The sequence below is a fragment of the Mauremys reevesii genome, linkage group 11 (assembly GCF_016161935.1).
Source record: "Mauremys reevesii isolate NIE-2019 linkage group 11, ASM1616193v1, whole genome shotgun sequence".
Lineage (NCBI taxonomy): Eukaryota > Metazoa > Chordata > Testudines > Geoemydidae > Mauremys > Mauremys reevesii.
The window spans coordinates 42,719,224-42,732,091 of NC_052633.1; the positions used below are offsets into that span (position 1 = coordinate 42,719,224).

Below are 12,868 nucleotides of genomic sequence, written 5' to 3' on the forward strand. Positions count from 1 at the left end.
CCTATGGCATGCAGAATTTTCACCAGCACAGCCCGTACATTCCTTGGACAAGCCCTTATTTCTCTTCTAGAACACACCTTCTTTGCTTGAGCGTGTCTGTAGTGGTACATTCCTTCAGTCATTAATATTGGTGTGATGAGTCTTACAGATTGTGTTATGCCCATACAGTTTACAATATCTATAGGCAAAAACAAGCTTACAAAATATAGAAGTCCATGTTTGACTTTGAAAGAGGCCTTGTTGACTCAAAGCTTTACAGTGTTCATAAGCTGTAAACTCTATAGACAATAAACAGTAAGCACACAGTTTACAAGCTCCACAGGGATAGTCTTGTTAAACTTGTAAGGGATGTGCTCTATCTGTGGGCCTTGTAAGCTCTCAATAGTGCTTGCAGATCTGGGAAGAAGCATAGCTTTACAATTCTAATATCCTAGAGCAGAATCTGATTGGCTTCCAGAAATTGCAGGCAAATCCACTGAAGGTTGTAAAGCTTCTAATTTCTTTGAATCAGACCTATGTTTTTTTGGTTTTTGTTTTTCTTACGAAGTCCACAAAACATACTAAGACGTTTGTGAGGCCTTTGCAGACTTTATAGAGCTCTGAGGTTCAAATAATTATAGAAATAACTTCAACAACTGGCCAGCCATTTTTGTTTAAAACAAATTCTATACCCTAGACAGTGAAAACAAATGAATAAAACAAATGCAGAGTTTCCCAGAGCTGTTTTTAAAGTTCAGACAAAGCAACAACCTGGCATTCTGAGATGCCCTCAGGGGATTACTACCACATCCTTAAATGAAATGTTTATGCCTCCCTATTGAAGCACATAGAATCTAGCACTGGGAGTCAGAACAATTTTGTAACATACATCACAAATAAAAATAAAAATATTGATTTATTTTTTCTAATGTAAGATCAGGGGCCCACCTTCATCTACAAAATAAATAAGTGAGTTTGGTGTTAGTTCAGTCCTCAGAGAACAGGAGTTCATTACATAACTACTCAAAAAGAACTGGTATTATTCAATAGAATATTATTCTCTGCTCAAATGGGCACTGGGAGGGGCAAGGCTGTGTGGAGAAAAAGTAGTTGGTAGGGTTGCCAACTTTCTTATTGCACCAAACCGAACACTGCTGCCATGCCCCTTCCCTGAGGCCCCACCCCACCCCATTCACTCTACACCCCCTGCTGCTTACTCTCCCCCACCCTCACTCACTTTCACTGGGCTGGGGTAGGGGTTGGGGTACGGGAGTGAGGTGAGGGCTCAAGCTGGGAGTGTGGGCTCGGGTGGGGCCAGGGATGAGGGGTTTGGGGTGCAGGAGAGGGCTCCAGACTGGGCCAGGGGGTTGAGGTACAGAGGACTATGGGCTCTGGGCTGGGGCCATGGGTTCTAGGTGGGGCCAGAAATGAGGGGTTCAGGGTGTGGGAAAGGGATCTGGCTGGGACAGGGAGGTGAGATTGGCGGGGGGGGGGGCTCCTGCTGGGAGTGCAGGCTCTGAAGTGGGGCCAGGGATGAGGGTTTGGGGCTGCAGGAGGGGGCTCTAGGCTGGAGCTGAGGGGTTTGGAGTGGGGGAGAGGCTGGGGCCAGGGATGTGGGGTGCAGGAGAGGGCTCAGGGCTGGGGGGCGGGGGCAGGGTGCTGGCTCCAGAAGGGAGTTTGGCTGCAGGAGGGGCCTCTGGGCTGGTACAGGGGGTTGGGGTGCAGGGTCCCAGCAGTGTTTACCATAGCTCCCAGGAAGCAGCCGCCAGGTGCCTACAGCCCCCAGGCGCATGGGTGGCCAGGGAGGCTCTGTGCGCTGCCCTCATGCCCGCAGCTCCCATTGGTCACGGTTTCCAGCCAGTGGGAGCTGCAGAGCCAGCACTAGAGGCAAGGCCATCACATGGGAGTCTCTCTGCCAGTCCATGGTCTTTGGGGCCACAAGGACCTGGCAGCCACTTCCGGGAGCTGTGCGGAGCTAGGGCAGGTAGGGAGCCTACCTTAGCCCCAGTACCCCGCTGTGCCGCCAACCGCACTTTTAATGGCCCAGTTGGCAATGCCAACTGGATCCGCCAGTGTTCCTTCTCGACTAGGCATTCCGGTTGAAAACCGGATGCCTGGCAACCCTAGTAGGTGGCCTATCTGATCTGGTGATACAAAAAAATGACTCATCATTAAAAGCATAATTATTTATTTAAATAAAATGACATTTGTAGGGATTGGTAATGAGATAAGGATTCTCTCTCATTTGGGTCACTAGTTATAATCATACCCAAGATGACAGTAGCTGAAAGCTGTCCTCCACTGATGGGTGGCTAGTGGCCTATGTGAAATGAATTAGTTATCTCAGTCCACTTCCTGGTGCACAGTATCATTGTTACACAATTAATGGAAAAACATTGATACTTTTACTGGCAGTCAAAACAGTAGTTGAAATGTGATAATCTTAAAAAATTCTAAAGACCAATCCCTTTGTTGAAAAAGAAAAATCTGAAAATAAGGCTTATTCGTGGTAGTAGTAATAACCATGAACCCTTTTCTAAAAAACTAGACATTAAAGCTCTAAGCCAAAGTCAAAGAGATTGCATTTTTTTTACATATAGGAAGAACCTAACCTTTATGCTCCTACTTCATAGTTAATTATAATATCTATATGGCATATGTACTGGGAAATGGCTGGTGTTTAGAACAAAAACAATTATCTGGCTGATATGTAATAACTAAACACAGGAAAAATAAAGCTTTAAATGTTTTTCTGTGTTGCTTGGTGAACCATTCTGAAATTTGTATATCTGTTCTCATGAAGTTAAGACCTACATTTGCATGGTCTTTGAGTCATGTTTTTTCAGATGCCGATGCAATATGTATGCCTGGCAAAAATGAAGTTGTGCTGTTCCACCTGGCTAACTAATAGCTGCCACCCACCTTTCTTTCCTCTCAAGCAAGTAGTAGTAGAAGTGATTTTTTTTGAGACTGGCGCGTGAAAGGATTTTGCAGCATCCCTTTCTTTGTAGTTTCTCTTCTCCGTTGTCCAGAAGTTATGTAGCTTCCACACTCTCCTGCTGCTTCTCCTCAACCCTCCCAGTCATGGGTAAACCATGCAACATAATCTTTTCTTCCATTACATCATTGGGAGTTGTCTGCTGGGTACACTGAGCCCTCAAGTATTGTAGGCCAGCAGATCTGGGATTTGTGCTCCTGCTTTCCACTTGTACACAGTTCCATTTAAGTATCTTAAAGAACTTTAAAATGTCAATGCATTAAGCTTCATCTCCCCTGTGAACTAAGCAAGTATTAACCTGACTTACAGATGGGAATGGTGAAATACAGGCTACATAAGTGGCACAGGCAGGACCAGAACCCATATCTAACTCCCACTCTGGTAATCTTCAGCCCCAGACCATTCTTATTTTCAATAAACGCAAACATTTTTATCTGGGGTAAAAGACCAAATTAAAAGTTTTTCTTTTTTGTTTTGTTGCTGAGATGTTGCTTGTTATGTGGCTTTATTTGTGTGCGTATTGTTTTGAGATTAGGAGCTGTTAAACTATATCTTTTAGCTGAAGATAGCTTCTTTCTGGATAGTATACATAAATGAACTTTAATATTAGCCTTGATTTGTTAAGACATCTTGTTTGTAATGTCACGTAGACAGCCAAAATTTTTAGGAACATAGGAATGCTGTACTGGCTCAGACCAGTAGTTTGTCTAGTCTAGAAGTCTGTATCCAACAGCGGCCAGTACTAAATGCTTCAGAGGAAGGTGCAAGAAATCGTTTGCTATACAGGTGTAAGTGCAGTTATATACAATGCCCCCAAGGAAAGTCTTCTCCTAATCCTTAGTAGTTAGAGCCTGGTTATGAAGAAGAGTGTAAATTCCTTCCAAAACATTTGATTTTTTCTCCCCTTCCACTCCCAGTATTTACTATTATAACTCTGGATATTCTTATTATGCATCTTAATGTCTATACCCTTTTAAACTCGTGGCCTCAATGACTTCCACAGACTGACTGACTGCATTCCAGAAAGTATTGTCTTTCAATATGCCACCTTCCAGTTTAATTGAATGTCCCCTTAAATCTATAATGCTCACTTCAGTGATTAGTAAGTATTAATAATGCCTAGGAGAAACTGGATGAGTCAAAACCTGCACGCACAATTCCTATTGACTTCCATGGGTGATATATGGTTGTATCTGAGAGGAAAACTGGACTCTGTGTCAAAAGTACTTGACATTCCTGGTGTCAGAAGTGACTTCATTGCTCAAATAGATATTCATGAGGTATTAAGAATTGGCCATCAAGAATTCTATTTGAGATGCTGTATGACACTTTCCATTTCTTTAATCTCCAACGATTGGATGGAACTAGAAATTATAAGAGGGGAAAAAATAAAATGTCAATAATTTCTCTGTTACAAAAAGGATGTTTTTTTAAAGACTGAATTAGAGTTCATATTCAATTTTATATAATGTCTAAAACCTTTTAATCTTTAGATGTATTGAGCAAAAATTTAAACGTTGCCCACCACTGCCTACTACAAGTATCATAATAGTTTTTCACAATGAAGCCTGGTCTACTCTGCTAAGAACTGTTCACAGTGTGATGTATACTTCCCCTGCCATACTCCTAAAAGAAGTTATTTTGGTGGATGATGCCAGTGTAGATGGTAAGAATTTTTTTTAAAAATCTTTTCTAATTAATCCATGTTAAGATTACATTTGGGATTAATAAATCAGTGATATCGGTTTTGCATCAATAATGGTTAGAAAGAATGAGAAAGACAGTTATCTCTTTGCTTAGTGTGTGTGTTTAAGTTTGTAAAAATTTGTGTGTGTAGTTAAGTTTACTTAATTAGTTTTAATACTCACATGCAAGATAGAAAATAGAAGCTTTTTCTCCCTTCTGTTTTTAACTCCATTTGGCAAATATGGATTTCTTGTCTATTCATCCCAGTGTTCTAAATCTGTACCTCCCTAACAAAGTTTATATATTTAAATGGTTTATTACTGTTTAAATTGCAAAACAGTGCCACTTTGATTCGTGATTACATTAACCCTTAGGGAAACAAGTTATATTGCACTTTGTAGAAAAAGGAGTCCTAGGGTAAAGCAACCTACTACTAACCTATGATAATAGGCAATGTTTACAATGATCTGCAAACATTTATACATGTGTCCCTTTTCAGGCCTGTAAATGGTCTCATTAAACTAAGTGTTTGAAGATAAGGGACAATATGAGAAGAAATGATTACATATTAAAAGGTGGAGCTCTAGGTAATTGTCTAAATAATCACAGGTACATTGGATGATTACAAAGCCAGTTTTACAAACATGCATACATTGAAATACTGAGGCAGACATCTGAAAGCACACACATTCAGATCAATAAACCTATGGTTGTTTGCAAGTCCACATTCAGAAGCAGAAGGCCACTTAATATTAATATAGAAGTGAGAAGATACAAAAACTTCAAAGAAAAATTAAACCTGAGAGGGAAATAAATCTTCTTAAAAATCTTTACCCATCTGTATATTTAGAGCTCCTACTGCGGGTAAACATTGTAGCTCTTGATTGTTTATGCCTGCAACATGTGCACATGCACCCATATGTACATGCAAAACCTGCACTTGTGTATTTGTGTATGTAAGGATGGTGAGGTGCACAATTACTCAGTTTGCTTGCAACATTAGGTGATACAAATGCAAAATGCAGGCCTATTGGAAATGTCCCTTTTATCATTTTTTTTTAAAAGTAGATTCAGTAACGACCAACAGGAACTGCTTTTTAACTGCTGTTTAGTAGAAGTCACTCCTGTCAGAGGTGAATTAATTTTTTTTTTGTCTTGCTTCCACATTGCAAAATCTTTTTAAAAAATTATTTTATTTGTACTTGCATACACTTGTATTGGCTTTTGATGCCTACTATAGAATCTTAATAATCACACAGACACAATAGTAAAAAAATTGAATGCAGGCTACTTCTGACAGAAATATTGATTTTACTTTAGACTTATCTAAATGAAATGGTACCCATTGTTTTCATCCTTTAAAGCTTTAAGAATTGGGATGGTTTCTCTTCAAATATATATTTTATAAACCTCAAATTCCAAAAATATGTTTAATCATAATCTACTCAGCAAAATTTAACCTTTTCAAAAGTTATATTTTAACATACTAGCATGCAAAGTTGATTGTGATGTTAAAGAAAAAAAATTAAGGAATCTCAGGCAATGCGTTTCTATTGAATACTCTGAAATTGATTTGTCTTTTCAGAATACTTGCATGATAAACTAGATGAATATGTGAAACAATTTCAAATAGTTAAGATAGTCCGACAAAAGGAAAGAAAAGGTCTAATCACTGCAAGATTATTAGGAGCTTCAGTAGCAACAGGAGAGACGCTCACTTTTTTGGATGCACATTGTAAGTACATCTGTGCTACTTGTATGAAATACAGTAGTAGTAGTTAAAATATCAAATATTTAGGCAACTGTATTGTGTTCATTTTATAAACCATCGTTTTCAATTTTACTTTGTTTTAATTTCCTTCTCAGTGTTAGAAATGTAAACTTTGCCAAGTTTACCTTTAATAAAAATAAGCATGGCGAAAGTTAATGCAATGCTGGAAGAACTGCTCAGTTGCTTGTGCCAGGGGCTCTAAAGAGTTGACGACAAAATTGTCTGTCTAAGCTTGGAGTCTGGATGAGGAAATGGGGAGCATAGGCTCTGGAGGGTTTGCATGTTCATTCTGATGAACTATAGTATTTCTGAGTGCTTTATAAACATACATTAATTGTCATAACCTTCCTGTGCAGTAGCTAAGTACAGTTATTCCTATTTTACATATACAGAAATGGTTGCAGAGAGAGATTAAGTGACTAGAGTAAGAGGGTGTCAGTGTCTGAGGTGGGATTGAACCCAGGAGTCTCTTGCTGTTGGTCCATGCTAGTTCACTAGAGCTCTCATACTGCTGAGCTAGCTCTTCTTGGAACCCTCGGCTATGGTGGTAACTAAGATTACCAACTTTGGTTGGATGAATTCCTGGAGGTTTCATTGTATGACATTACCTTTAATTCCTGGAGACTCAACAACAATCCTGGAGAGTTGGCAACCCTAGTGGTAGCTCATCAGGAAGCAGCTGATGGAAGGTTGTAGGCAGTTGAGAAGGAGGTAGCTGAGAAGGAGCTTCTTGTGGATCTTGGGTACTATCGACCACTTATAGCATAGCCTACTACTACTGTGAATCGATTTGGGGTCTTGCTAAAACTGAGAGATCCATGGCTGTGGGGGTTTCATGAATTGCAAAGGCCAAGAGCAGGTATATGGTGAGTAAGTAATTTATAAATTTTAACAGTGACAAACTTTCAGATATGATGATCAGTTTATTTGAATTGCTAACTATTAGGAAAGTACTAACCAATACTTACTTTTTAAATAGGCACATAAATAACATTAGTCAGCTAGATCATACTAGTGAAATTTGATGCAAGAGTAGGAAAATCTTTTAAAAACCATTTCTAGCATAATCAATAATTATTTACCAAGTATTTTAATGTTCTTGAAACATTACAAATTCTAAAATGATTGTTATGGAAAATCATTCCAAAATGCTTAACGTTGTAGTTATGTTCCTGAAAAATGTGACTTTAAGTGAAACGATGCTAAGTGAATCCAATTTCCCCATTAGAATTCATATAAATAGGGGGGGGGTTAGGTTCCAGGGAATTTTTTTTCACCAGACAACACACACACACACACACACACACACACACACACACACACACACACACACACACAATAAGTTTTAAACAAACAATACTGTACACAGCGATGATTGTGAAGCTTGGTTGAGGTGGTGAAGTCAGAGGGTGGAAGAGGGTGGGATATTTCCCAGGTAATGCCTTACTGCTAAATGATTAACTAGCTTTTGGCTGAGCCCTCAAGGGTTAACCCATTGTTGTTAATGTAGCCTCACACTCTACAAGGCAGCACAAATGGAGGGAGGGGAGACAGCATGGCAGACAGAGAGACACACCCTGTATGAGAAAGAGAAAGATGTGCATTGCCCCTTTAAGTAAGCTGACCCCACTCTAAGTACACTACCTTGTTAAGTAGATAAGCAAGTCGAGACAGCAGCTCCTCTCAGGAAGCTCCCTCCATCCTGAGCCCTGTTGTATCGTGTGTCCCCCCCCATGGAGATGGTGTAAGTGGGGTGCAGGAGCAGGGGGGGAGGGGGACTCCCTGACATTAGCCCCCCCTCTCTCCTGCGCCCCCTCACACAGCAAGCAGAAGGCTCCTGGGAGCAGCTCCAAGGCAAAGGGCAGGAGCAGCACATGGCAGTGGGGGGGAGGGACAGCTGCACTGTAGGCAATTGATAGCCTGCTGGGCGGCTGCTGCACAGGGAATTTAGGGGAGCTGATAAGGGGGCTGCCGGTCCATCCTGGTTCTAAGATCCACCCTGGTCCCCACCAGCTAGTTTCAACGGGCTGCTCTTTGTGAAAGCAGTGGACAAAGCAGGCGGCTGCCAAACGATGTTATAAGGGAGCATTGCACAACTTTAAATGAACATGTTCCCTAATTGATCAGCAACGTAACAATGAAACAACGTTAACTGGGACGACTTTAAGTGAGGAGTTACCATATATTTTGTTTCTCAATTACTTAGAATTGCATGTTCGAAATAAAATTTTTTGATTCACAGCACACTTGATGTCACAACTTATAGGGCTGAATCTTTCATTAATTATCTTCAGCCTTAGCTCTTTGATTGTGGACTGTCTTTCACTGTGTCTCTCTTGTTCATGCCTGCTCTCCTCCCAGGGCATAGCCCAATCTTCACTTCACTCTGTCCTCCTCCTGACCCCTTTTCTTAGTAAGAAGTTTGTTTTGATTAAAAAAAAAATTTAAATGGCAGCACTTGCTTTTTTTCCTCCAGACACATGATCACTTATGCCAAAATCTAAGCCCACTCAGCAAGGTCCGCTTAGGTGCCTCTAAGCTAACATTTAATCTTTTAAAGAAAAAAAAAGAGTGGGGATTCTACAAAACATGACTCTGTTCAATAATAGTCCCTTAATTATACTTTCATTGTGAAGAAAAATTCCAGTGCTTCATTTCATTAATTCTTTTCTCTCCTCCCCCTCATTCCCATAGGTGAATGTTTTTATGGCTGGTTAGAGCCATTGTTGGCACGGATAGCTGAAAACTACACTGCTGTTGTAAGCCCTGATATTGCATCCATAGATCTTAATACTTTTGAATTCAGCAAGCCTTCTCCTTATGGACATAACCATAACAGAGGAAATTTTGACTGGAGTTTATCATTTGGATGGGAATCTCTTCCTGAACATGAAAATAAAAGAAGAAAAGATGAAACCTATCCAATTAGGTAAACAGTTGAGCTTGTAGAATATTTGAAATTCTTCACTTTGCAAATGGTTTGCTAAAAAAGTTCTGATTAGCAACTTCTAAACAAAGCATTTCTTTGCCTGAGGATGGGAATAGCAGCACTGGAATCAGAAGTCTTAATGTCTTATGATTTGAGGTCTTTCACTTATTGGAATATTTTCTCTAGATTTTTTTTTTTTTTTACAAATCAGATTTTTACAAACAAACTTTAAAATGATAAATATAAACACATTGTCCTTCTCCAGTAGATTTTGTTCATAATTTCCCATAATTGCTTCTGTCTACATGAGCACTTCTACCAGTTAAATTTTTAACTGCTACATTATCTAATTCTGTTCTGAATGGAGTTAGATAATGTGGTGGTTAGAATGCCAGTAGCCTGTCTATGCTAGTACTCCCAATGGTGGATCTGCAGCTACAAGAAATTTCAGAGAGAAAAATGCTAGTGCAGACACAGTTAGAGTCTCCATAATGTATACTGGTTGAAACTGTCTCATTGTAAGGCACTTATTTAAACTCATACTGGGGCATAGTACTGTTTCACAGCAGGGTAACAAAAATATAGCAGAACCATCCCATGTACGTTAACAGAAAAACTAGACAAAGGAGGACTAATAAGGTATAAATGAGTGGAGTGAAAATAATTTTCCTGGAATGCAAGCTTGTTTTCTGTTTTCTCTCTCTCTTTTTCTGGTGTTTAGTTCTAAAGTTCATTGCATTGGTTTGTTTAAGTGCCATCCATCCTGATATTTTAAAAGAACTCTTGATGTCTTGTCTGTCTTAACTCATTAGTAATGGCTAATTATTATATGCCTATTTATAGTGTTTTGTACCTTGCATCGTGAGAATGTATAATAGACTTGAATGATAGGCTCATTGAAAAGGTGTGTGGGGGAAGGAGAGGAGGAAATACATACTTTTCATTAGCTCTGCTGCTTGGGCATCAGCTTTTTCTCTTTGTGCATATTTCACATCTTGAAATGCTTCAAGAATAAAAAAAAACCCTTAAGTGCGGACTTTATGGATGGTGGCAAGTTTGTTAAAATGTCAAAACTGAGAAAACAAGCTTGTTACGTGTGCTGCTCATCATCTTACAAAGATGGCAGACACCCATATCCATCAACTACTATGTCCATAATAATAATTTCTATATTTAGAAAGTACTTTTTTGACTTTCAAAATGTTTTGTAAATAAAAGTTTAGACGTGCTACACAAACATTTTGATATAATTGAAGAACCTCTTAAACCGATGAGAGAAATAGCTTAAAAGTTATTTATGGCTACTGATCCAGAAAGTTCCACATCTGCATAAGACTATTTTTCTTACATCTTCCGCAGAGTGACATGAACTGATGTTGTACCCTTCAGAATAAAACCAAAAGTAAAATATTAAGGATCACCGAGAAGATGGCAAATGGGCAAACAGACCCTTTTTAGTATGGTTTTAAGAAATTTTTCTGAGCAATCCTTCTTAGAGACAATATAACTGAATTCTGGTCGAAGAATACTCACAAAGAAAGGTGCATCTCCCCCAAATTCCAGAACAGCTGGGGTGCTTAGTATCATGGTAGTGAATAGTCATACCTGGTCAGGCTTTAGGCTGAGTACCAGTATGGAATAACACACATAGTGGTTGATCTCAATATCTCAATACATTGGAGAAAGACCAGACATCTTTACTGATGCTCTCTGCCCTTTCAGCAACTTTTTGTCTGTTCATTGGATCACAAGGTGCTGCCAACACAATTTAGTTACTTACAGGGATGGAAAAATGCATAAAGGTAACTAATGACCTGTCTATATAGGAAAATTTGATATAAATATACAGCTATAGTTATTCTAGCATAACTCCTTATGTGAACACTTATTCTGGCATAAGAGTCCCTTTTTCCAGTTTAGTTTGTTGTTCTGGAATAAGCATATGCAAACAGGGAATTACACTAGTATAACTGCAGTGGTATAATTATGCTAATGAATTTCCCCAGGTAGATTATCTCTTCAGCCAGTTTAAACCTTGCATCAGTAATTTACTTAATTGTTTATCTTTTTGCAGAACACCTACTTTTGCCGGAGGTCTTTTTTCAATATCGAAAGACTATTTTGAATATATTGGAAGCTATGATGAAGAAATGGAAATATGGGGAGGTGAAAATATAGAAATGTCTTTCAGAGTAAGTTTAGAGATATAATCATATGTCTGGCCTTACATCGGTCCAGTAAATGTGTCCTCAAAAACACACACAACTTCCCACCTCACCCCGAAACCACGGTATCAGAAGTTTGCCCTAGTTGACCGATTCACCAGAGAGGTCAAGGACTGAAAGAACATGAAGACTGAGCTATCACTAACCTATGAGCAGAAAATAATAGAATAAATAATGGGCTTGTTCAGTATAGTAAGAAAGTATGTTTGGATTTGATATCCAAACTTTATGCTTCCAACATTCACCTGTGGACTTGAGTTTTGATTAACAAATCTCATTTTCTAACGCAATATGAACTAGAGCGCTTACTTGGGTGCTTAAGATGAAACATTAAAATTGTAAAGTAGATGCTGTTTTTAGACCTTGTAAAAATTCTAACTTCAATGGACTTATACAAAAATACTATCACCAGGTATGGCAATGTGGTGGACAATTGGAGATCATGCCTTGCTCTGTTGTTGGCCATGTCTTTCGCAGCAAGAGCCCCCATACTTTTCCAAAAGGCACTCAAGTGATCACACGTAATCAAGTTCGCCTTGCAGAAGTCTGGATGGATGAATATAAAGAAATATTTTACCGGAGAAACATAGAAGCAGCAAAAATTGTGAAACAAGTAGGTGGTGGTGGTGGTGGTGGTGGTGTATTAGAAATCACTCTTGCTGCATTGAAATTTTGGTGAGCAAAAGTTAATTATTGACAGAAGTATGTAAGACTTCTAGATAGTCTAATCAAAAGTACTAGGCAGGACAATGTTTTGTTTGCTCAAATATCTAGTAAATAAAGATAGGCGTTTCACTTTCTCTTGAATTCTGATTGTTTGCTCTTTAAAGACCTATAATTAGAGCTTGTAAGGTAGGGTACTCACCACACCTTTGTGTCAGAGTACAGTGCTGCAAAGGATCCTTGTCACCCGCCTGTCCTGTAGACTATTATACCTCTCACTGGATCTTCTGTGGCTCAGTCCTCCAGCCAAGTCCCCTTCCAGGGTAACAACAAGGTTCAAAAACCTCTTGGGGTTATTCTTAAGCCTGGCTTTTGGGGTCAGTCTTCAGTCTCACCCTGGGCTTAAAATGCTTTCTATTGCGCTTTCATGCCCCTTCCTCAGGGGCTGCTAGGGAAAACCAGGGCCATTCTCTACTCTGGCTTTCGACCCAGGGACCCTGTATGAAGCAGTTAGCTGTGCTCCTTCAGACATGCTACTGTTTTCCTGCACCACTTCCTACCTCTAAGCCTCCTGTGCTGTTTCCCCACACTTTGTGCTTAACACAGCCTCCATTTGG

General features: G+C 39.5%; 1 protein-coding gene across 1 annotated transcript in view; it reads left to right on the forward strand.

Annotated features, from left to right (window-relative positions):
- Positions 1-12,868, forward strand: part of GALNT3 (polypeptide N-acetylgalactosaminyltransferase 3) — a 44,782-nt gene that overhangs the window by 21,151 nt on the left and 10,763 nt on the right. The window contains exons 3-7 of the mRNA XM_039495658.1: positions 4,471-4,643; positions 6,249-6,398; positions 9,129-9,363; positions 11,438-11,555; positions 12,001-12,201. Of these exons, the coding sequence (XP_039351592.1) occupies positions 4,471-4,643; positions 6,249-6,398; positions 9,129-9,363; positions 11,438-11,555; positions 12,001-12,201 (877 nt within the window). The remainder of the gene's footprint in view (positions 1-4,470; positions 4,644-6,248; positions 6,399-9,128; positions 9,364-11,437; positions 11,556-12,000; positions 12,202-12,868) is intronic.